The sequence below is a fragment of the Martes martes genome (assembly GCF_963455335.1).
Source record: "Martes martes genome assembly, chromosome: 14".
Classification (NCBI taxonomy): Eukaryota; Metazoa; Chordata; class Mammalia; order Carnivora; family Mustelidae; genus Martes; species Martes martes.
This window is the reverse complement of record NC_137902.1, coordinates 30460632-30486100: the sequence shown is the minus strand read 5'-3', so window position 1 is coordinate 30486100 and position 25469 is coordinate 30460632. Positions and strand designations below refer to the sequence as shown.

The 25469-nt window shown below is 40.4% G+C and overlaps 1 protein-coding gene across 1 annotated transcript in view; it reads right to left on the bottom strand.

Annotated features, from left to right (window-relative positions):
• Positions 1-217: 217 nt before the first annotated feature.
• ARHGAP19 (Rho GTPase activating protein 19) overlaps positions 218-25469 on the bottom strand; it is a 63657-nt gene continuing 38405 nt past the window's right edge. Inside the window, exons 7-12 of the mRNA XM_080823381.1 lie at positions 23348-23413; positions 20616-20807; positions 13855-13953; positions 8749-8859; positions 8175-8253; positions 218-4052 (exon numbers count right to left, since the gene is read on the bottom strand). Coding sequence (XP_080679507.1) covers positions 4042-4052; positions 8175-8253; positions 8749-8859; positions 13855-13953; positions 20616-20807; positions 23348-23413 — 558 coding nt within the window. The 3' untranslated portion in view covers positions 218-4041. The remainder of the gene's footprint in view (positions 4053-8174; positions 8254-8748; positions 8860-13854; positions 13954-20615; positions 20808-23347; positions 23414-25469) is intronic.

The window sequence follows — 25469 nt, the reverse complement described above, 5'->3', positions numbered from 1 at the left end:
CCAAAAGCCCCACTCCTCCTGAACTCACCTGCCCAGAAAGGAAACAAGCCAAAGAGGTGCTTTTCTTAGCCAGGTTTCATAAGCCTCAGAACAAGAAGCAACCTGTCAATAATATCTCAATAAAACTAGGGGGAAATTTTTTTAAGAGGCAATCTCTCTTTAAGATAATCTATCAGTCAAAATGGGAATTGAGAGACCAGTCAAAGCCTATGGATATGAAACAAAAGAAATTTAATTTCAGAATATTACATGAATAACAAAGACAATGCATAGGATTGTTTCTTTACAGTTACATATATATATATATGATATATAGTCAAATAAGAATGAAAGACAAAAAATGGTGAAACAGTTAAGAAACCTTGTTTTGCTTGCTAAGCAAGCTCAGGGAGAGCCAAGGGCGACCCCTGCTACGAAAGACCCTGGGGCGGGAGTGTTTTTCCCAACAGGCTCTGCCAGTCTCCAAGTGTCTGGGGGAGTGCTCAAGGGCTCTTCAGCACCCCTGGCTGTGGCCTCGCATACTCTAGTTTCCATGGCAACCCAAGCACTCAGGCTATTATGTACTCACCTCCTCACTAGCCCCTCCACTGACTCTCCACGAGTGGAAAGATGTCAGTTGGCACTGGCTACCTGGGAAAACTAGCTTTTCCGTGGGGAGTTTTAGATTGGGTTAATTACCACTGGTTTGAAAAGCTTGTCCATTTTAGGGACCCAAATTTTCCCCAAATTCTACAGCAATCTTGCCAAATGCCAATACCCAGGTTTAGATCAAGGTCCTGTCTTCAGTACAAAAGCTTCAGGGTGGAGGGGACAGGAATGAGGATCTCCCTGGGAAAAGGAGTTCTATTTAGAAAAGACCTTCCAGCATTTGTGTGAGGCCCTGTACAATGTAAGGAAGCAGCAAGAGTCTAGAGAAGTCTATTGCCAAAGATGGCTTCCTTGGCTATGCATGGGCCACACGGCTGGTCACTGCAGGGCACAGGTGCAAGAACCATAGGTTCTCTGTATCCAAACAGAGGCTCCTGGGAGGGAAGCTGCACAAAACCACCACTGTCCAGGCAGAGAGAAGGGATTTGCTGGCTTCCTTACAACCCAAGAAAATGGCCACCTCTGGATCACCCAGCAGTCACCAGAGTCAACTGCCCTGTACTACTCCATTTCCCAAGAGTGCTCCCGAGAAGGACATTTAGGGTAAAGAGTTGGGGAAGGAGCAGCTGCGGTTTGTTTGTTACAATTCGTTAAGTACCAGCTCCTTGAACATGTTCTGGCACTCAGATACAAAAAGGTACAATCAGTATCTTCTGACCTTTCACTGTGGCACTGGAGTTTTTCAAACCAGATTCCCTGGTCCCAGGGCAAAAGTCTATCACACTAAAAGGTTAGAAACTCCAGTGTTTTCCCGGTGATCTGAATCGAGGAGGTGCTCTGTGTCTTCACATTTATGCCCACTGGCATGAAAACACTGTCCTGTGCTGACACCCCATCAGAACCATCACAACCGACCGCAGAAAGAAATGAAATGTTAAAAGCCATAAAAAGAGGGATTTCCAAAGAGACTGTTCCAACATGAAAAATAAACATATCAGATTAAAAAAAAAACTTATAGATTAAAAAAACTGTTAAATACTGGCTCAAAAATACCCACCCACAAAGTCAAAAGGGAGACAGTACCCTGCTGTGGCAAATGATAAAGGGCTTTTGTCTTGTAGTTAGTTCTCCGTAAGATTCCACAGGATAGGAACACTTACATATTGCAAGGCAGAAAGTTATGCTGTTTATTTCTCAAATTTGGATTCCAACTGGATCACAGCTTCAACTTAAAAATGACCTATCACACCCTTTAAGCAAGGGAAAGTATATTTAATAAATAACTTAAATGAAATACACATGCCCAAATTCACACACAAAGTGCCCAAGGGGGCGAGCTATACAAAAGCATGTGTGCGTGGCAAGCACCTCTCCCACCACTCTAGGCCCGGCACACTTCTCTGGGGTACCAACCCATTCAACCAGAGAAAGTCTCCTAAGTCTTAGCTACCTCCTCAAATACAAGCCCAGGACAAAGCTGGTGACAGGAAGGTATCAGGTCACTGCTCTGTGCTCTCCCCCTGATGCCATGCCATTCTGGGAGGAACCACTTAGTAAAGAAAGGAAGCTTCGGGTTAGGGAGAACACTATTTCAGTCTGGTCCTACCAAAAGCAGTCTCTGTCTGCATTCACTCGTAGCTGGTGCTTATTTTCTCAATAAGGAAAAGCCAACTGGAAACCTACACAAATAAATTTGCTAACAAGTATTTTTAAGAAAGACATAAAAATGCTCTAGAGAAAGGGCCTTCTAAGAGGCTTATACTCCTCACCACCTGTTGTTCACAATCCATCGAGCTGGAAGGCCAAATCTTACGCTTCTCTTCACTATTGTTGGAGTAGCCAATGAGACAAGAAGTACGGAAGAGAGGACTGACAGCTGGACACAAAACCAAACCGTGCTCCGCCAGCATCATCCTCCATTTCAGCAGAAACGCAGCTTTTTCAAGAGTTTAAAGATAACAAGTCCCACTTTGCTGGGCAGCCGATCCCCGGGAGCCTGACTGGGCTCTGGCGCAGAGTGAGGGCAGCTCAACGGCTCTACAGAGCAGGCCCACTCAAACGCTCCCGCCACTGGCCACACGTCCCCAGGCAGTGAGTATTTACACCAGATCAAAGCCATGCTGCTGCTTACCTCTAACACACACGAACATCCTCAGCCCCGTCAAAGCCCCAGCCCCACCTCCAAACTACTCCTTTGCCCACCCTGACAAGGAGAGGGGCAGTGCGGCAACCCTCCTCCAACACTGGTGATCAGCCACAACAGCTTCTAAAGGAGAATGTGCTCTTTCAAATCCTCTCAGCCCTGCAGAGTGACGCGCCCTTCCTCCCAGGGACTCCAGCTTGCCCTCAGCGGACAGTCTGACCTGCACACCTGATCCCTTAGAAGGATGCAATATAATCCCACCCACCAGCAGTCACCCTGGACACAAAACCAGCTGGTCCCATCCTAGTCACACTCCAGAGTTTCCAGTACATTCAGATATTTCAGCATCTCTATCGAGCTGTTGCTGACTTCCCTTGAGTAACAGGGATCTGGCACAGAATATTGGCACCAGAGATGTTTTAGGCGAGGGGAGACCGAATGAAGGCGACGAGTTTGGCAACCACACAATTACTTTGGCACCATGGAGGAAAGGGGAAGAGAAAGAAGGGAGGGAGGGACGACAAAGTTTAATAACTGACATTTGTTAAAATATGGTATCATTCTGAATTCTCCTTTTTCAATAACGCAGGTCAAATATCCTACACTCTCAGGTCCAAGAAATTATTTTTGTAATTCCAGGAAAGCTGGAAGTTCTTTGGACAAATGGTATTGAGGAATACGGCCTCATGAGATCAAGAGCTCTCCCAAAGCTTATGGTGAAAAAACAAGGGAAAGATATCTGTCTTAGGCATAATTTAGATGACCTACCCAAAAAATGGCTTTAAAAAAACAAACAGCAAATTAACAAGAAACAACCAAAATAACACCCATACTATCAAAACAGAGAAAAGCCCCAAGTATCAGTTAAAAATAATATCAATCCACCAGGACTGACAGCACTTTAAAAAACAACAACAACAACAACAACAAAAACAACTGGTAGTTGAGAGAACTTTCAGATTTTTAAAAATAATGTCTGCTAAAACAAATACATGGATGGAATGAGCACTGGAGCCCAGCTGGTTCTGCCCATTTACTGTGCTGTGTGAGCTGGCTGGCTGCTTAGTGGTTTCCCCACAATGCTTTCAAAGACAGAGAAAGAGAGAGATGCTAGCACCCATTCAGTAGACAGAGTCTGCAGACATTATCCAGTGAGTGCGGTTAGAGATATCAGTCAGGTCACAGGATTAGTTGGCTTTCACAATGCTAAACGCAGCAAGCTGCAAGTCCAAGCTTCTCTGTGAGCAGTAATGACATCTGGCCCATGAAAGAGGAAATTCCGGGTGGACAACAGGAGCACTCTGGATCCTTCAGAGGAATCCTAGGTTGAAGAAAAAACAAGAATATTAAGCACATTCATAAATATTTCTTTTTGCAATCATCCCACCTGAAAGCTAGTGAGGCTGTACTTAATATTTTCTACACACTGAGGATTAAAGAGCTTAATTGAGAATTTATGACTTCTACCAAGTAAATATTACTTTGTCTATGTGCCCTTATCTCAGTGCATTAAAACAACTTAATGGCAATAACAGCTACCGCTGTACTAAGTGCGTATTTTGCACCAGACTCTGCTCTGAGTTCCTTGTGTACATGATCTCATTTATCCTCACAACAATCTGTGCATGAGATAAAGCTCTTGCCATGTTATAAGTGAAGAATCTGAAGCCTACACAAATTAGCTTTCCCCAAGATAAATAGATACAAGCAGAAAAGCTGGGAGTTGAACCAAAGCCTAAGTGAATGCAGAGCTCCTGGCCTTCCCACCACTATGCCTCTTGCCAGCAAATGTTTACTAAATGCCTAGTAGATGCAAGGCACTGTCAGCACCAGGAGGAAGAGAAGAACAGAAAACAGGAAGTCACAAACCTATTCTTAAGTCTGGCGCTTGTCTTCCAGAAGAGAAACTAGCTACAGATACCAGACAATACATGTGAAGTCAATAACTACAATAAATCATACTAAATGTCAACGTTTTAGTAGCATCAATAAGCAATGGAAAAGGTACATCTGGCTGGATTAGCCAAAGAAGGTTTCTTTGGCTAGGAAGCCAAAGGTTTAGGTTGGGCTTTGAAGAATGGGTAAGGTTCTCACTACTGAAAATAATGCCCATTAATAAGAAGGTGCTAAATCAGGAGTTCTCATCTGGGAGTAAGTTTGCCCTCTCCTCCCCAGGAGATACCTGGTGATGTTTGGAGGCATTCTGGTTGTCCAAACTGAGGGAAGAAGGGTGCCCTGGCATCTAATGGGTAGAGACCAGGGGAAGCTGCTAACCATGGTACAATAGTACAAGGCAGCTCCCCACGACAAAGATCTGACCCAAACTGTCCACAGTGCCACATCGAGAAGCCCTGTGCTAAAGAAATGCCTTTATGGAGTATGCTCTTGATGATGATAATAAAATTACATTATTGCCTTCAAATAATATCATTTTTACAAGAGCACCATCAAAAACCTCCAGTTATATTCATTGCATAAAAGAATTAGATGGCAGGTAAGTGGATCTGTGGCCTTGGACACTGGAAAAGAGTTCAGATCTGGAGATGCAGGTCTGGGAGCAGTTATCCTACAGAGAAAATAGAGCTGTGGGTTAGCCCAAGTTGCTGAGAGGTAAAAGCAAGAGCAGAGACAAGCAGAGAATTCAAGATAGAACACTTAAAAACACAAAGAGGAGGGGCGCCTGGGTGGCTCAGTCAGTGGAGCGTCCAACTCTTGGTTTCACTCAAGTTGTAATCCTGGGCTGGCGAGAGTGAACCCTTCATTGGGCTCTGGGCTCAGCATGGGGTCTTCCTGTCTGTCCCCTTCTGCTCCTCCTCAACCCCACTCACGTACTCTCTCTCTCAGATAAATAAAATCTAAAAAAAATAATAATAAAATGAAGAGGGGAGGGGTAGGCCAGCAGTAGTAAGCTACCACAGAGATGGAAAAGTCACAAGGAAGAACAAGAATAAGGTAGCATCATGACAACCAAGGCAAGCCTTTCGGGCTATAGGAGGTGACCAAGGAGAGAATAAAATGGAAATGTCACTGCCTAATCTAATTCCAAGTGTTCATTATCTATAGACCCCCGCTTTTCTGAATCACTTTTTTTTTTTCTAATTTTAAAGTAGGCTCCATGCACAACGTTCAGGGAAGGGGGACTGAACACAACCCTGAGATCAAGAGTCGCATGCTCTGTTGACCAATCCCAGCTGGGCGCACCTGATTCACTAACATTTTTAAGAATCTAATAGAACTATAAATTCTGTCCTCCAAAAAGGCACCTACACATAAAACAACATCAACAATATCAGGAACTTGAGGGGTGCCTGGGTGGCTCAGTGGGTTAAGCCACTGCCTTCAGCTCGGGTCATGATCTCAGGGTCCTGGAATCGAGCCCCGAGTCGCGCTCTCTGTTCAGCAGGAAGCCTGCTTTCTCCTCTCTCTCTGCCTGCCTCTCTGCCTACTTGTGATCTCTGTCTGTCAAATAAATAAATAAAATCTTAAAAAAAAACAAAAAACAAAAAACAGTATCAGGAACTTGATCAGAGCCCTTAGGAGGTCCACACATAACAGCTCAAGAATCCCGGCTCTAAATCTTTTTTTTTTTTTAAGATTTTATTTATTTATTTGTCAGAGAGAGAGAGAGAGAGAGAGAGAGAGAGCACGAGCAGGGGGAGGGGCAGAGGGAGAAGCAGGCTCCCCGCTGAGCAGGGAGCCCAATGTGGGACTCGATCCCAGGACCCTGGGATCATGACCTGAGCCGAAGGCAGATGTTTAACTGACTGAGCCACCCAGGTGTCCCTGCTCTAAATCTTCTTGCTAAAATGGACTTGGCTTATTTCCTTAATGCATTTCACTCTCCTCAAAGTGTAACTGTCAATATAAAAAGACTTACCATTTCTTGATTCCTTTTTTTTAAGATTTTATTTATTTATTTGAGAGAGAGCATGAGTGAGAGAGATCAGAGAGGGAGAGGGAGAAGATTCCCTGCTAAGCAGGGAGCCCAACGCAGGGCTTGATCCCAGGACCCTAGCACCATGACCTGAACCGAAGGCAGATGCTTAACTAACTGAGCAGAGCCACTCAGGCTCCCTTTTTATTATTTTCAAAAAGGAAAGGTATATATGTCTGATACAAAACAATGTATCCTTCAAAAATAACTTTACGCTTAGGTTTGATTCACCAACACCCATGTAGAAATACTTAGACACACATAACTCAAACACCCAACTCCCCTCAGACAGCCCTGCCTACAAGTCAGAAGCAAGATGGAGGGGCGCCTGGGTGGCTCAGTGGGTTAAAGCCTCTGCCTTCGGCTCAGGTCATGATCCCAGCCAGGGTCCTGGGATCAAGCCCCACATCAGGCTCTCTGCTCCACGGGAAGCCTGCTTCCTCCTCTCTCTTTGCCTGCCTCTCCGCCTACTTGTAATCTCTGTCTGTCAAATAAATAAATAAAATCTTTAAAAAAAAAAAAAAAGAAGCAAGATGGAAAGAAAAAAGTGCTAAGATAATTCATTCAAGGATAAGGACTGAGACTATACCAAAATCTAATCTTCTAGAGAAGAATAAAGATTTCTCCATAAGGACTGGACTTTAGTTCTCTTCCTACTGCTGATGTCTCAAATCATAATTACACTCATGTCTCAGCAGTAAAAAGCACATGTCAAACCAGGGATCACTTCATCTGCCATGTTCTCTCTAGTCGTAACTATTGCTACTTGTTAATGCTTCTAAAACATTATTTCAATTAAGACTCATAAGAAATCTGTGAACTCAATATAACTATTATCCTTATTTTCAGAGGAGGAGACGGGCTCAGAGAGAATGAATGGTTTTCCTGGGCCAGAGGAACGATGACTCAAATCAGGTCTAACAGCAAATCCCCTGGTCCTCCCCGTGGACCACATGGCTTCTTCAGAGGAAAGTACAGCAGCTGCTGCCTTTTACCAGAAGAGCCTGGGGCAACTGGCACTCTCCACGCCAAATAATTTTTTTTGTCCTAAGTATCCTCAAAAATACGTTGTATGAAGAAAATATGTTGTACGATATGATTTCCAGGGTCCATCAGCTGTTTATTAGCTGGAAAGCCTCACTGAAGTCTACACAGAAAAAGAACATAGCTATTCCATGTTTATGGAGCATATTCTTAGCACTTCTGTACTTGGTTTCACAAATTAGTTTACACTTGCTTTTAATTTGCTTAACAAGTGTTCTTAAGATTTCTTTCACATGTGTCCCATCTGTCCAAGAATGCAGGGACTGTGTGGGTCTGTCTTCACAGCTCTACCCCTCAGCACCTGGGACAGTGCTGAGCAGATGATCAATAACCATCTGCTGAAAAAGACCCAGCCTGGCAACCTGATGTTGCTTCCGACACTGGGAATTCAAACACTACGACTGATGGACCAGACGCAGAAAGGACTTACACTCAGTAAGAACACAGAGTAAGTACAATCAGTACCTTTTTTCCCTTCTTTCTTCCCCTCAGGCCATTTCAATCTTGTTGGTGTCATCGTGACAGCTGGAGAGCCAGAAAATAACTGTAACAAGAACATTTTATAGTGGCTTAAATCTGCTAATGTCATTCCTACAGACAGACTTTACTAACAGAATTATTTGCTTGTTCAATTTCCATGTGAAGAGATTTACTGAGGCTGATTTATTTATATATCATTAGTCTTAACTGATTTTATTGCTGGCTTAATGAAGCCGCATGTGTGGGGCCCCTAGAAGGACTACCCAACAGATACCGCAGTGCCAGCCAGGCCCAGCTCATGGTACCGGCCCCACAGAGTCTCCCAGCAAGAACTATTCCCTTCAGCACTGTTTGTGGAGGTCCTTCACTGTATTTGGCATCGCTGCATATGACTGGCTATATCCTTCTGGAACTCCACGTGTTTGTTTTGACCATCAGCATAAATGAAAGGATTTAGAAAAAGGCACCAGAGAAACACAGTAAAACAGGCAACAGTGTATCAATATTTCTCCTTTCTACAAATGTACACAAAGAGGAAGGCCAAAGAACAGTATCTTACTAAGTTCATATTTTCTTTGCTGGCTCTCTTCAATTCACCAATGGCTACAGACTCCGGAGTAGGATACTTGTTTTTCTTTTCTGACATCATCTGATTTCCCAGGACCTTCCGCTGATTTAGGAAGAGAAAATATGTGATTTATAAAGATCTACTATATCTGTATTGTAGCTAAACTGGCTGGTCTTTAAATCTATAGTTTCTTAGTTTAAAAAAATTTCAGATTTCAAATAAATTTCAGATTTCTGATAAATTCTCCCAGGCCGTCTTATACAAGGGAGGCCCAAGCATGTTACAAAAAATCCTAAAATCATTGCTTTCCTTTAGGTGATCCCTTTTCCTCTACACTTGAAATAGGTGAAATATAAGAAAGTTTTACAGTCGATTTAAACCAGCTAATGCAGGCAAGTTACAGTGTGCTTCTAAGACCATTAAAAAAAAGGTTATTTAGCAGTATAATTTTTTTAAAAGCTTTATGTATTTGACAGAGAGAAAGAGCACAAGCAGTGGTAGCAGGAGAGGGAGAAGCAGCCTCCCCACTGAGTAGGGAGCCAGATGCGGAACTCGATCCCAGGACCCTGAGATCATGACCAGAGCCAAAGGCATATGTTTAACCAACTGAGTCACTGAGGCATTCCTAGCAGTATAATTTTTTTCCCCAAAGATGTGTTGTCCCTGGCAGCTGTTAAGAGTCCCCTCCCCACTCAGGGATACTTCTGCTAGGTCCACTCTAAGTCTGCTTCCCTGTCATGTCTTTGCACAGGATTAGAAAACTTGGAGAAAGTCTTTAAGAGTTTCTAATATAGCACAAGAGTGTACAGGCCATCTTAAGGGGGTCACATGACTATACTGTCATTCAGAGCATAACTAAAATTGCTTTCATCTCTGAACAGCTTAGAAGCTGACATAACCCACTGTAATAGCTGATAATGACAATTCTACCATCTTTGGGGAACTCTTCCCTTTTTTCTTCTTAGAGAATAAGTTTAAATCCCCAGAAAAGAACTTAACAAAACTAGAACATGAAACTCTGCAATATAAATCTTAGCAGCAATTTTTTAAAAGGATTATTTACTTATTTATTTGACAGAGAGAGACAGAGAGAGACAGCGAGAAAGGAATACAAGCAGTGGGAGTAGGAAAGGGAGACGCAGGCTTCCTGAGGAGTGGGGAGCCCAATGCAGGCCTTGATCCCAGTAGCTTAATGACTGAGCCACCCAGGCACCCCTCTTAGCAGCAATATTAAGAATATTCCAATATAGGGGCACCTGGGTGGCCCAGTGGGTTAAAGCCTCTGCCTTCAGCACAGGTCATGATCCCAGGGTCCTGGGATCGAGCCCCGCATTGGGCTCTCTGCTCCACAGGGAGCCTGCTTCCTCCTCTCTCTCTCTGCCTGCCTCTCTGCCTACTTGTGATCTCTCCCTGTCAAGTAAATAAATAAAATCTTAAAAAAAAGAATATTCCAATATAATAAATTATTTACATGAGAGAAATTCTGGAGGAAAAAGTCTAGCCCAGAAAAGGGATCAAAGAAGAATATAAATCGAATAGCTAAAACACAGAAATGCTAGAAAAATGAGACCACTACATCTTCCTTTCAGAAATCAGCTGTCACTTCAGAGTAAGCTGAAATGGGGATGCCAGGAGCCACAGGACCGGCTGTAAAGCTTCTAATGTACATTTTTTAAAAAGATTTTATTTATTTATTTGAGAGAGAGAAAGAGCAAGAGAGAACACAAACAGGGAGGAAGGAGAATAAAGGAGGAGAGGGAGAAGTGGGTTCCCCACCTGAGCAAGGAACCCCATGTGGGCCTCCACCCTGAGATCATGACCTGAGTCAAAGGCAGCCGCCCAACCAACTGAGACACCCAGGAGCCCCTCCAATGAACTTTCACTTTTTTCTTTTTTTTTCCATTTCTTTTTTTTTTTTTTTATGTGATGTTAGTCACCACACAGTACATCATTAGTTTTTGATGTAATGTTCCATGATTCATTATTTCCAACAAATGTTTAAAAAGACATTTCAGGGGTGTCTGGATGGCTCAGTCGGTTAAGCATCTGACTCTTGGTTTCGGCTCAGGTCTTGATCTCAGGGTGGTGAAATCGAGCCCCAAGTCAGGCTCTGCACTCAGTGCAGAATCTGTTCAGTGCAGAATCTGTTGGAGATCCTCTCCCTCTTCCCCTCCCCCAGCTCTCTCACTCTCTCTCTGAAATAAATAAAATCTTTTAAGGGAAAAAAAAGGAAAGTATCTCTTTAAAAAAAAAAAAAAAAAGGGCGCCTGGGTGGCTCAGTGGGTTAAGCCGCTGCCTTCGGCTCAGGTCATGATCCCAGGATCCTGGGATCGAGTCCCGCATCGGGCTCTCTGCTCAGCAGGGAGCCTGCTTCCCTCTCTCTCTCTCTGCCTGCCTCTCTGTCTACTGTGATCTCTCTCTGTCAAATAAATAAATAAAATCTTTTAAAAAAAAAAGACATTTCATTACCCTATCACTATTGAGCAGAAACAATTATATATTAATAGCTCAAAAGTCTCTTCATTCATAATGAAAATATCCTGTTTCATAAAATTTGTTAACATTTATATTTAAAATTACTGTTCCAAAATGTCTTATAGATAGAATTATAAGCTCTTTTATAATTCTAAAGTCCTAAATTCTCTCTCCGTAAAGAAACGGGCAGCTGCCAAGAGGATACTCCATATTCACATTTCAAGCCACACTAAGCAATACAACTAGAGCCACTGCAGAACTTACTTTCACTAGGATGAAAAAACTACACCCATCTAGCTTCAGTTAAAGAAATATTTGACTAATAACTTTTTAGTTTATTTGACTAATAACTTTTTTGTTATCAATCAGCTCTATGACAGGAAGTCAGAGGGAATGACAGACTTCCAAGGAAAATGAACCAACAAGGATATTCATTTTATGAACTACATGTCGCAGGTGAATATACTGCTAGGGTTCTAGAAAAATAAATGACTTTTTAATTATAGTAAAATATATATAACACAAAACTTCCCATTTTGGCTAAAATATTAAGTGTATAGTTAAGCAGCATTAATTCCATTCATACTATTGTGCAACCATCACCACCAGGCATCTCCAGAACTTTTTCATCTCCCCAATAGAACCTGGGTACTCACTAGACAATAATTCCCAATTCCCCCCATACTCTTGGCCCCTGACAACCATCATTCTACTTTCTTTCTCTATGAATTTGACCATTCTAGTTATCTCATATAAGTAGAATCATATAGCACTTATTCTTTGTGACTGGTTTATTTCATTTAACATAATGTCCTCAAGGCTCATTGATGTTGTAGTATATGTTAGAATTTCCTTTCTTTTTAAGGCCAAATGATATTCAATTGCATGTATATACAATATTTTGTTTATCCATTCAGCTGTCAATAGATACTTGGAGTGGCTTCCACCCTTCATTTACTGTGAATAATGCTGCTACAAACATAGGTGTGCAAATATCTGTTTATGTCCTTGCTTTCAATTCTTTTGGGTGCATACCGAGAAGTGGAACTGCTGAATATTTAATTTTTTGAGGAACTGCCATCCTGTTATCCATGACAGGTGCATTGTTTTACATTCCCACCAACAGCGCATGAGGGTTTCAATGTCTCCACATCCCCACCAACACGTGTTATTTTCTGGCTTTTTCCATAATAGTCATCCTACTGTGACTTGCTATCTCGCTGTGGTTTTCATTTGCATTTTCCTAAAGATTAAGTGATACTGAGCATCTTTTCATTTGTACATCTTCTTGGGAGAAAAGTCTAAGTTCTTTGCCTATTTTTTATTTTTTTTTCCTGTTTTTGTAAGAGTTCATTATATATTCTGGACCTTAACTCCTTCTCAGACATATGTCTTACAAATGTTTTGTTCCATTCTGTGAGTTGCCTTTTCATTCTGTTGATCACAAAGGAAATTTTGATGGTAAGCAAGACTAATGCCTCAGAGGCTACTGGGCCCCACAGAATTGATAGTGAATTCTAAATTTCTATTAATGATAATAGCTAAGACCAAAATGAGATTTAGATAATGCAGCAATGGTTAATAACTGCAGCTTAAAGAAAAAATATATATATTAATTTTATTTTTCATTTTAATCAGAGCTCCTTACTCTTGCTGGATTTATAGATTTTAATAATGTTAAAACAATTTTAAAAAGAAAAACAGCAGAACACAGAACGGTGCTTAATCTCTCTCCAAGTTAACCAGAACCTTGCCTTAGTTTATGCCTGAAAATTCGAACCCCATTATCATGTTATCTACTGCCATCTGATGGTAATATGCAGTAGCTACAAGTTCAGATCGCCCACAAGGATGTGTAAATCCAACAAGAATAACGATGGCATCAACAGCACAGAAGCAGATATCGTACTTGCTTTTAAAAAAATTTTTTTAAGTAATTTGATACAAAGGAAGAGAATATACAACTGAATTAAAATGTTAAGCTTACACGGAGCACCTGGGTAGCTCAGTGGGTTAAAGCCTCTGCCTTCAGCTCGGGTCATGATCTCAGGGTCCTAGGATTGAGCCCCGCATCGGGCTCTCTGCTCAGCAGGGAGCCTGCTTCCCCCTCTCTCTCTTTGCCTGCCTCTCTGCCTACTTGTGATCTCTGTCAAATAAATAAATAAAATCTTTAAAAAAAATTGTTATATAAAAAAAAATGTTAAGCTTACAAAAATTTCAGCTACCTAAAACTCACTAGCCTATCAGAAAATCCATTTCCTAACCATTTCTGTAAGTCTGTCAACTCCCTCACTTCTCCATAGCTTCTGCAAATTGTGCAGTGAACCTTGTGGCACAAAGCAAAGAACTCTCCACTGCTCAGGAATGGGGACTCTGTCCTCAGTCCCAAAGAGAAGGAAGGACCTTTCTTTTACTCTCTAATCGTACAGACCCTTCTCCAATTTGAAACACAGCAAAATGCTGTAAAAATTAAAAGTTTTTCCAAATTCTATCTTTATCTTCTTACAAATGAACCCTTTACAGGATCCCAAAGAATAGAAGAAAACTGTTTATGCCTAAAAAAAGTCAGACTGTTAAGCTTTCTCAAAGTCAATGCTAAAAATGACAGCATGGCATACCAACCTTAATAAGGCCACTGAAGGAACGTGAACGGGCTCTTTTCTGTACCCGAGGAGTAGAAGATTCTCGCCCTGGCGTCTGGGTCACAGACTGTTTATTAAACTAAGAGAAAACAAACATTTTATTATTATTTCCCCCCATCAAGAGCTAGGATTCTATGACAATCAATAGCTAAGTGTAAATATCCAGACAAGTCCAGGAATAAGTAAGTCTGTACACATACGGATTAGTAGGTTAGAAAGCAAATCTCAAAGGCAGGAATCATGTTGCCAAAAAAGTCAAAATCTATTTAATTACTCTAAGGAGATGGCACTTTATTTTCCTTTTTCTTATGTACTATAAAGTTGGAAGTATTACCCCTATTTTACAGATAAGAAAACCAAAACCCAGAGAGTTATGTAATTTGCCCACGATCTCAGCTGGTGATCAAGATTTTTTGGCAGAAAGTACCTTGGACATAGAGAGTGACTAGCACAACTAAAACAGTTGTTAATTTAAAATAAATTGCATACAGAATAAAGAAGTTACTAAAGCTCTTTAAATGGACATCATGATTGCTTGCCAGTATTATCAGAGGAAATACATCAAAATAAAAAGTGATTAATTTTATCAATATCAGCTGTTTGATAGTATCTAACATTGAGAAATGCAAGCTATAAAACACTGTATTATCTCTATATGGAAAACCCAGAAGTCTCCACCCCCAAATTACTAGAATTCGTATAGCACTTCAGTAATGTGGCAAGATACAATATCAATGCATAGAAATCAGCTGCTTTCTTACACACTAACAATGAAGCCGTAGAAAGAGAAATTAGAGAATCGATTCCATTTACAATAGCATCAAAAACCATAAGACACCTTGGAATAAACCTAACCAAAGAGGTGAAGGATCTATACTCTAGGAACTTATGAAAGAAATTTAAGAAGACACAAAACAATGAGAAAACATTCCATGCTTGTGGATCGGAAGAAAAAACATTGTTAAAATGTCTATGCTGCCCAGAGCAATCAATACTTTCAACACCATTCTGATCAAAATACCAATGGCATTTTTCAAAGTGATAGAACAAACAATCCTAAAAATTGTATGGAACCAAAGAAGACCCCAAACCGCCAAGGAAATGCTGACAAAGAAAAACAAAGCTGGGGCATCATGCTGCCTGATTTCAAGCTCTATTACAAACCTGTGATCACCAAGACAGCATGGTATTGGCACAAAAACAGACACATAGACCAATGGAATGGAATTGAGAGCCCAGATATGGACCTTCAACTCCACAGTCAACTAATCTTTGACAAAGCAGGAAAAAATATTCAGTGGAAGAAAAACAGTCCCTTCAATAAATGGTGCTGGGAAAACTGAACAGCTATATACAAAAGAATGAAACTGGACCATTCCCTTACACCATACACAAAGATAACCTCTAAATGGATGAAAGACCTCAATGTGAGACAGGGATCCATCAGAATCCTAGAGAAGAATATACGCAGTAACCTCTTTGACATCGGCCACAGCAACTTCTTTCAAGACACATGTCCAAAGGCAAGGGAGATGAAAGCAAAAATGAACTTTTGGGGCTTCATCAAGATAAAAGGCTTCTGCATGGCAAAGGAAACAATCAACAAAACAAATAAGCAACCCAGAGAATGGGAGAAGGTATTTGCAAATAACACTACAAAGATCTATAAAGAACCTCTCAAACTTAACACCCAAAAAACAGATAAGTCAAAAAATGGGCAGAAGACATGAGCAGACACTTCTCCAAAGAAGACATAAAAATGGCTATCAGACACATGAGAAAGTGTTCTCATCATTAGCCATCAGGGAAATTCAAATAAAAACCACACTGAGATACCACCTTACACCAGTTAGAATGGCAAAAATCGACAAGGCAAGAAACAACAAATGCTAGAGAAGTTGTGGAGAAAGGGGAACCCTCTTACACTATTGGTGGGAATGCAAATTGGTGTAGCCACTTTGGAAAACAGTGTGGAGGTTCATCAAAAAATTAAAAATAGAGCTACCCTATGACCCAGCAATTGCACTACTGGGTATTTAGCCCAAATACACAGACATAGTGAAAAGAAGGGCCATATACACCCCAATGTTCATAGGAGCAATGTCCACAATACCCAAAATTTGGAAAGAGCTAAGATGCCCTTCGAAAGACAAATGGATAAAGAAGATATGGTCCATATACACAATGGAATATTACTCAGCCATCAGAAAGGATGAATATCCAACTTTTGCATCAACATGGATGGGACTGGAGAAGATTATGCTAAGTGAAATAAGTCAAACAGAGAAAGTCAATTATCATATGGTTTCACTTATTTGTGGAACATAAGGAAGAGCATGGAGGACACTAGGAGAAGGGAAAAATATAGGGAGAGAAATCAGAATGGGAGACAAACCATGAGAGACTATGGACTCTGGGAAACAAACTGAGGGTTTTAGAAGGGAGGGGAATGGTGATGGGTATTAAGGAGGGCATGGATTGCATGGAGCACTGGGTATTATACATAAACAACGAATCATGGAACACTACATCAAAAACTAATGATGTACTGCATGGTGACTCACAACACAATTTTTTAAAAAACCACTGTAGGGGCGCCTGGGTGGCTCAGTGGGTTAAAGCCTCTGCCTTCGGCTCGGGTCATGATCCCAGGGTCTTGGGATCGAGCCCCGCATCGGGCTCTCTGCTCAGCATGGAGCCTGCTTCCTCCTCTCTCTGCCTGCCTCTCTGCCTATTTGTGATCTCTGTCTGTCAAATGAATAAAAATCTTTAAAAAAAAAAAATCAGGACTTTAAAAAAAATTAAATTAAATTAAAAAATTAAAAAACCACTGTATTGTCTTATTTAATGCTTTGATTAGCCATTCATCTCCCCAGTTAAAAAAATAATGACCTAGTACTTAATTCTATATATCTGCTTTTTCTAACTATAGTTTTTAAATACGTGAATTGTAATTTTGCAAATTTTTATCAGTTCAGATTCAGTTCTGGAGGTTTAAAAAAATGAAAAATATCATACATATTATACAGGTACCAAAAAGTTCTCAAAGTTAATTATCAGAAAATTCAGTCACTTCTAAAGAGCTTAGAAAGCAAGCATCCCTCCTGGATATATTGAGACAACTGACAAACTATCATTTCTGATAATGTTGGCCAGGTACAGTAAGAGGGGCTCTCTTGTATCCAGCTGGCTGGAGCATCAATAGTTTCCTAGGGAGCTGTTTAGCAATATGTGTCCAGAGTCTTTTCAAAACACATACTGTAGTCCCCCTTTATTCATGATTTTGCTTTCTGAGCTTTGTTACCATAATCAACCACAGTCCAGAAGCAGATGGTCCCCCTTCTGATGTATTTTCAGAAGGTCAGTAGTAGCTTAATGCTACGTCACAATGCCTATATCATTCAGCTCACTTCAGCTAATCACATAAGCATTTTACCATCTTTTTTTTTTTAAAGATTTTATTTATTTATTTGACAGACAGAAATCTCAAGTAGGCAGAGAGGCAGTCAGAGCGGGGGGGGAGGCAGGTTCCCCGTGGAGCAGAGAGCCCGACGCGGGGCTCAATCCCAGGACCCTGGGATCATGACCCAAGCCAAAGGCAGAGGCTTCAACCCACTGAGCCACCCAGGCGCCCCAAGCATTTTACCATCTTACATCATCACAGGAAGGGTGAGTATAGGATAGTAAAATATTTTGAAAGGAAGAACACATTCACATAACTTTTATTATAGTATACCGTTATACTTGTTCTATTTATTAGTTACCATTGTTAATCTCGCACTGTGCCTAATTTATAAATTAAACTTTAAGTATGTATGTATTAAAAAAAATCATACATCCATGGTTTTCAGGCATATACTGGGGGGCCCTGGAATGCACCCTCCCCCCCACAGATAAGGGGCAAGAACAACTGTATTAAAAAATACACACCACCTATGAAGTCCTTACTCAAAAACTAACTAAATAAATAAAACTAATTGGTATTCAGATCAAGTTTCTATAATTGGATCTAACTACAAATTTATCATAAATAAAGTGAACGGAGGAACATGTTCAATAACACCACAAGGGTGCAACCAGCAAAATCTAGACTGTGGAAAACAAACTATATGGTTTCTTTCACAAATAAAGGGCAGAGAGAGAGAGGGAGAGAGAATGTGTGAATATGTGTGTTTAAACATGATGTAGTAACCTGGATTAGATCCTGGCACAGAAAAAGGGCATTAGCAAAAAAACTTCTAAAATCTGAATAAAATCTCTAACCTTAATAGTAATAGAACAATGTTAATTTCTTAGTATTAACAATGTTAACATTAGGAGTGAAGGGTTCCCTTGGTAAAGGGTACGTGAGAATTCTTTATTCTATCTTTGCAATTTTTCTCTAAATCTAAATTATGTCAAACTTAAGTTTATTCAAACAAACTCTGGAAATTTTTTAGGGGGAAAACAAAAAGAGGGGAGAGAAAGATGGACCTATACATTAATAGGGACCCAATAGCTATATCCAGCAAAAAAAAAAAAAAAAAAAAAAAAATGCATACCCTTTGGTCATGCCACTTCTAGGAAAACTCTGCAATGAAAATGCCTATGAAAATTTATAAGCTAAAAAATAATCTAATTCGGGGCACCTGGGTGGCTCAGTGGGTTAAAGCCTCTGCCTTCGGCTCAGGTCATGATCTCAGGGTCCTGGGATCGAGCCCCGCATCGGGCTCTCTGCTCCGCAGGGAGCCTGCTTCCTATCTGCTTCCTCTCTGCCTACTTGTGATTTCTGTCTGTCAAATAAATAAATAAAATCTTTAAAAATAATAATAATAATCTAATTCCCAAATATGTCCAATAGCAGGCAAACTGTATACACATTAGGTTATATGTGATGAAATATTACACAGTCGTTAAAAATATTCACAGCCTTTTAACGACATGGGAAATGATCATGATATAATGTTAAAAGGATGGGAATTTGGGGCGTCTGGATGGCTCAGTGGGTTAAGGCCTCTGCCTGCGGCTCAGGTCATGATCCCAGAGTCCTGGGATCGAGCCCCACATCGGGCTCTCTGCTCCGCAGGGAGCCTGCTTCCTCCCCTTTCTCTCTGCCTGCCTCTCTGCCTACTTGTGATCTGTCTGTCAAATAAATAAATAAACTCTTTAAAAAAAAATGGGAATTTTAAAAACTGAATATATATTATGATCTCAAACAAAAGAAAAAAATGTTAAATACATATATCCATGGAAAGAAAATACTCATAGAAGAAAATACTCCAAAACTTTTATCAGTGGTTATCTCAGGATGATTACAGGTGATTTTTCTTCTTTACACTCTTCTGGAGGTTGCACTGCTTCTATAGTGAATATTTATTATTCTTATAATCACAGAGAGAAAAATCAGGAAATAGTAAAATTATAGTTTCACCAAAACAAAGTGGCAGTATTTTAAATGTAGGCAAGGAGTTCACAAGGAAGCATGAGAAAATGTTTATGCTATAATGTTTAGTAAAAAAGAGAGAGAAAAGAAAGTATGTGGTATGACCCAAACTATGTAGAAATTTATTGACAGGAAAAAGTCTGAAATACTGAAAATGTAAACCCTGGTGGGATAAATTATTTATTCTCTTCTTAACCTTCCTCATAATTTCCTATTTTTCTAAAAAGAGCAAAAATGATGTTAGTTTTTCCTTTGTATTATCTCTAACCCTTTGCTTTCTTGATGACAGAAGTCATGACACTTGGTCCTGACCTGTTGTCTTAGTTTCCAACAAGAATTAAATCACTACACTGCTTTGAAACTGCAATAATACTCAGCCAACACCCTTGAAAATTCCAGTCATAACACGATTTGCTAAATCTCAAAGTAACTTCAAAGAGCGTAACAGAAAACTTCTCTTGAAGGACTCTATCAATTGTTAAGAACAGCTCAGTTCAACATTTTTCTGAGCACACGGTTATGTCTGGCCCTAAGCTTCAGATTAGGCATAAAAAAATAAAAACACAGACTTCCCTCAAGAAGGTCCCAGTTGAATAAGAAGTCAAGAGGCTGATTATGCCTGTTCAGCTAAAATTCAAGAGGGACTGAGACAAAACAAATTTCCCAAGAAAGAAACTAACGAAGTCACGGGGATTTACTCAAACTACACTTTAGTCTCAAAATGGCAAATGAGAGACCTAATTTTGCTTCCATTAACTCCAAAATAAACAAACTTAGCTACCAGAATTTCTACTTTCTAATATCGAACTAGGTCCCTGAATTTACAGTGTTTTCTGACTCATTAGTAAGAACTACCACTTTTGCTCTACTGTGCCAGCCACTTTACATAGACTCTAATCCTTATATAGTCATAAAACATGGATATTTCAATTACTATTTAAAAAACAAGGAAATTGAAATCAGAAAGATTAAATTATTTGCCAAGAAAATCTGAAGGATTTAAACTTTGGAACAATATATTGCAACTGCTGGTTCTCTCTCAGCATGCTTGGTACATGACCAAAATTAGAGAAACTCTAACCATACTTGGATCCTTCTGTTTAACTCTAGAAATCCAAGAGCCTCCACTCCTTTCTTTAATGGGAAGTGGTTCAGAGACTGCCATTGAGGTTCCACTGACAAGTCTGCTTTCCTGGTCAAGCCAAGCTTGGGCCAATAAGAGCCAAAAATTAAATGAGATTCTTAGCAGTATTCGTTAGTGATTCCACAACCTTGATCACATTCCAAAGCCCCACCACTGTTTCCCTGCCTTCGGGTACCTGTCTAATAAGTTGTTTCTTCTTTGCTGACTCTGGCATATTGTGAACATGTTGGAACAACTCTCTCAATGCCTCTTCTGTACGCTGCTGGGTCTCCTCCTGGTGAGAGCAGGAATCTACCCAGTTCCGTTTCTGAGATTTTGTCAATTGGAAGGACTTAGTAGGACATGAAGCTATCAGATCAAGATCATCCTAGAGAAAATTTAAAAGAAAAGCAAATTAATATATCCTGCCAGCTTTGTTTTCAGGTTTCTACAACCCCGAAACAAAAAAGGAGGAAGAAGTGGGGAGCATGGTATGCTCATACCTAGGAATGAGAAAAAATTTAAATAGAATTATCACATGAAAAGAAACCTATTAATTACAGACTATGTTAATAGCCCACTCCCAAAATCTGCCTAGAGAACCTAAATTTATTTAGGATATTGCTACTGCAGGACACCCGGGTGGCTCAGTTGGTTAAGCGCCTGCCTTCAGCTCAAGTCATGATCCCAGGGTCCTGGGATCGAGTCCCACATCAGGCTCCTTGCTCAGTGGGGAGCCTGGTTCTCCCTCTGCCTGCCTCTTCCCCTGCTTATGCTCGCTCACCCGATCTCTCTCTCTCTCTCTCTCTCCTCTCTTTCTTTCCCTGACAAATAAATAAAGTCTTTAAAGAAAAAAAGAACATTGCTACCAAAAATTATATTTATGTAAGAGTACAATTTTCAGGGATGCCTGGGTGGCTCAGTGGGTTAAGGCCTCTGCCTTCGGCTCGGGTCATGGTCCCAGGGTCCTGGGATTGAGCCCTGTGTCAGGCTCTCTGCTCAGCAGGGAGCCTGCTTCCCTTCCTCTCTCTCTGCCAGCCTCTCTGCCTACTTGTGATCTCTGTCTGTCAAATAAATAAATAAAAATCTTAAAAAAAAAAAAGGGAGTTCAATTTTCAAAGCATCTTTTAATTAAACATAACTCTCACTGCCTTCCTGTAAGGTAGCAGGGAAAGTATCATCATTTCCATTTGATAGAAGAAAAAATTGAAGTTAAGCCCTAAGTTTAAAGTCATTTAGATACTAACACGACAGAGCCATCTGGAGACCAAATGCAAAGGCTCTTGGCTGGTGCTCTTTCCTCCCTCCAGAATATGATGGGATAACTACATAACAGTGGTTGGAGGGGAAGAAACAACTCTCTAAGAAAAGCTACACTGCAGTTAAACTAGTTGACTAGTTGCAGTTACACTGTTTTCCTGGTCACACCAAATATTTACTGAATGAAAAGCGGAAACAAAGAGGAGCAGACACAAGAGCATAAGATGACAGCGTAAGTTCCTAACCAAGAAAGGCTAAATAGAGATCATCAAAAAGTACTTGTGAAGTTTTTTAAACTGCTCAGTTTTGAAGCTTAATAATTATATAGTCTTGGGGCACCTGGGTGGCTCAGTGGGTTAAAGCCTCTGCCTTCGGCTCAGGTCATGATTCCAGGGTCCTGGGATCGAGCCCCGCATCGGGCTCTCTGCTCAGTGGGGAGCCTGCTTCCCCCTCTCTCTCTGCCTGCCTCTCTGCCTACTTGTGATCCTTCTCTCTGTCAAATAAAAATTAAAAAAAAAAAAAAAAAAAAAATAATTATATAGTCTTTACTTTTTTAAAAAAGATTTTATTTATTTATTTGACAAAGAGAGACTACAAGCAGGGGGAGCAGCAGAGGGAGAGGGAGAAGCAGGCTTCCTGCTGAGCAGGGAGCCTGTTGCGGGACTTGATCCCAGGACCCTGGGATCACGACCCTTCTTATTAATAAATACCACACATTTGCTTTCTAAGCCCCTGTGGTCTCAAGTCTTTGAGACATTTGACAGAGTGTTACCACTGAACCTGAAACAAGAATGTATTATAGAAAACCATGACTTATTGCTGTAAAATATTTAATACATTTGCTATTTACAGCCTGTTTATATCGTATGCTATAAGAATGCACAGGGGGTGAGGGGCGTCTGGGTGGCTCAGTCGTTGGGCATCTGCCTTCGGCTCAGGTCATGATCCTGGCATCCTGGGATCAAGCCCCATATCTGGCTCCCTGCTTGGCGGGGAGCCTGCTTCTCCCTCTCCAGCTCCCCCTGTGCTTGTACTCCCTCTCTCACTATCTCTTTCTCTGTCATAAATAAATAAAATCTTAAAAAAAAAAAAAAAGATGCACAGGTGCTTTATGGAACCCTTTAAGCATGCAGTCTACACCATCACTCATATGTACAGGATACCATCCAGCAGTGGTGCATCTCTGAGAGGAAACAAGATGACTATGTGGGGGCACTTTTATTTCAACATGTAACTTTCATCCCAGTCTTTCTCCTTATCTCAAACTGACTAGATAACTTTGAACAATAACAGTAACAGTATTTTGGGGCGCCTGGGTGGCTCAGTCGGTTAAGCATCTGCCTTCGGCTCAGGTCATGATCCCATGGTTCTAGGATCGAGCCCCACATCGGGCTCCCTGCCCAGCAGGAAGCCTGCTTCTCCCTCTCCCACTCCCCCTGCTTGTGTTCCTTCTCTTGCTGTCTCTCTCTCTCTCTCCATGTCAATTAAATAAATAAATAAAATCTTTAAGAAAAACAAAAAACAGTAACAACATTTCATTTTCCATGCTCCAAAAAAAACATTTATTTTCCATTTGCCTTTACTCTGATTTCACACTTTGTTTTAAAACTCCACTAATCTTAATTAACTCTCTCATTGTTTGGACTAAGATCAATTTCCTATTCTTACCTTTGATGCTTGAGTTCTGGAGCCCAAATAGTGCAATCTGGCACATTCCCGAATATAAACAGGAGCCTGGGCAGGATATAAAAAGAAAACCAAGAACAAGTAGTTAGCAGTATCTAAAATTCTTTCAGACCACAAGAATAGTGATTCTTAAAGTAATCTGACTAGCAGATTATTTCAGAAAATCAAAAGATCCTTAAAATGCCCTATTCCATAGCTTCTTTTCTCTTGCCACCAAATGGTGTCTCAACAGTTTTGTGATAGGAAAACTGTTTTTGAAAAGATACTACTATAGTTTAAAAAATCAAATATGGCATGTATATACTCAAATGAGCCAGAAACAAAAATACAGACATTTGTAGTAATGTTTATCTTTGACAAAAACTACCCCAAAAGGGGCACTTGGGTGGTTCAGTCAGTTAAGCAGGCAGCTCTTGATTCCAGCTCAGGTCATGATCTCAGAGACCTGGGACTGAGCCCCATGTGGGGCTCCAAGTTCAGTGGGGAGTCTGCTTGAGTTTCTCTCCCTCTGACCCTCCACATTCACACATATGCTCTTTCTAAAGAAATAAATCTTTAAAAAAAAAAAAAAACAAACCTTACAAATTACAAGTGGTCCCTAAGTCACATTTTAAAAATCACTGTACAGAAAATACCATTTAGAATTACTATGGGGTAACAAGAGAAAAGAAAGAATTTAGTTTATGGATACATTGCACAGAATTCTATGACACCATACCCTGATACAATCCCAGCAGAAGTGTCAAATAATACAACTGCTATGGGAGAGAATTCGGTAACATTTAAGAAAATTACATTTGCATTTACCCTTAAACCCAGAAATCTCACTTTTGGAAAACCATCCTGATGATTTATCTCCAGAAATCAAAAACATACTTGGATGAGATTAATCAAAGATTAAACACAACCTAAATGTCTATTAATAGAGAACTGGTTGAATGAATTTTTACACATCCATACAACACATGACTATCTAGTCATTAAAAATGAAAGAAGAAGGGCGCCTGGGTGGCTCAGTGGGTTAAGCCTCTGCCTTCGGCTCAGGTCATGATCTCAGTATCCTGGGATCGAGCCCAGCATCAGGCTTTCTGCTCAGCAGGGAGCCTGTTTCCTCCTCTCTCTCTCTGCCTGCCTCTCTGCCTACTTGTGATATCTGTCAAATAAATAAATAAATAAATCAAAAAAAAAAAATGAACACAAGCACGAAAAAAGTGAGTATATCTGTATATATGATTGATAACACAAACAAAGAAAAAGAATTATTCTACTTAAATCTTGAAAACTGTATTCTGACTATACATCCTTAGTGAGATATAGTCAAGGGAAAAAGAACTGTAAGGAAATCTTAAGTCTTAAAATTTACAAAGGCTTATTTTTGAAACTAATTTTTTTTAAGATTTTTTTAATTTTTTATTTATTTGGGAGAGAGAGCTCGCACAACTGGAGGGTTGGGGACACAGAGGGAGAGGGAGAAGCAGACTCCCTAGCAAGTGGGAAGCCCAACACGGGGCTTGATCCAAGGACCCCAAGATCATGACCTGAGGCAAAGGCAGATGCTTAACTGACTGAGCCACCTAACTATTAGCTATTATTATAAACTATTAACTATTATTATAAAAACTAATTTTTTATGTACTGATATTTTATATATTGAAGGATAAAGCAAATAAATTCTATTAAGAGCTGGAATTTGCAATGTGCAAAATAGGTACAAATATAAAGTAAAAGAAGTCAAGAAAAAGCTCTGGAATATTAAATATGAATTGGAAATATTAATATGAACTAATTAGGGGCGCCTGGGTGGCTCAGTGGGTTAAGGCCTCTGCCTTTGGCTCAGGTCATGATCCCAGGGTCCTGGGATTGAACCCCACATTGGGCTCTCTGCTCAACAGTGAGCCTGCTTCCCCCATCTCTCTCTCTCTGCCTGCCTCTCTGCCTACTTGTGATCTCTGTCTGTCAAATAAATTTAAAAAATCTTTTAAAAAATGAATTAATCATTTCTCTTTAAAAAGAATTTTAAGAATTGGGCGCCTGGGTGGCTCAGTTGGTTGGACGACTGCCTTCAGCTCAGGTCATGATCCTGGAGTCCTGGGATCGAGTCCCA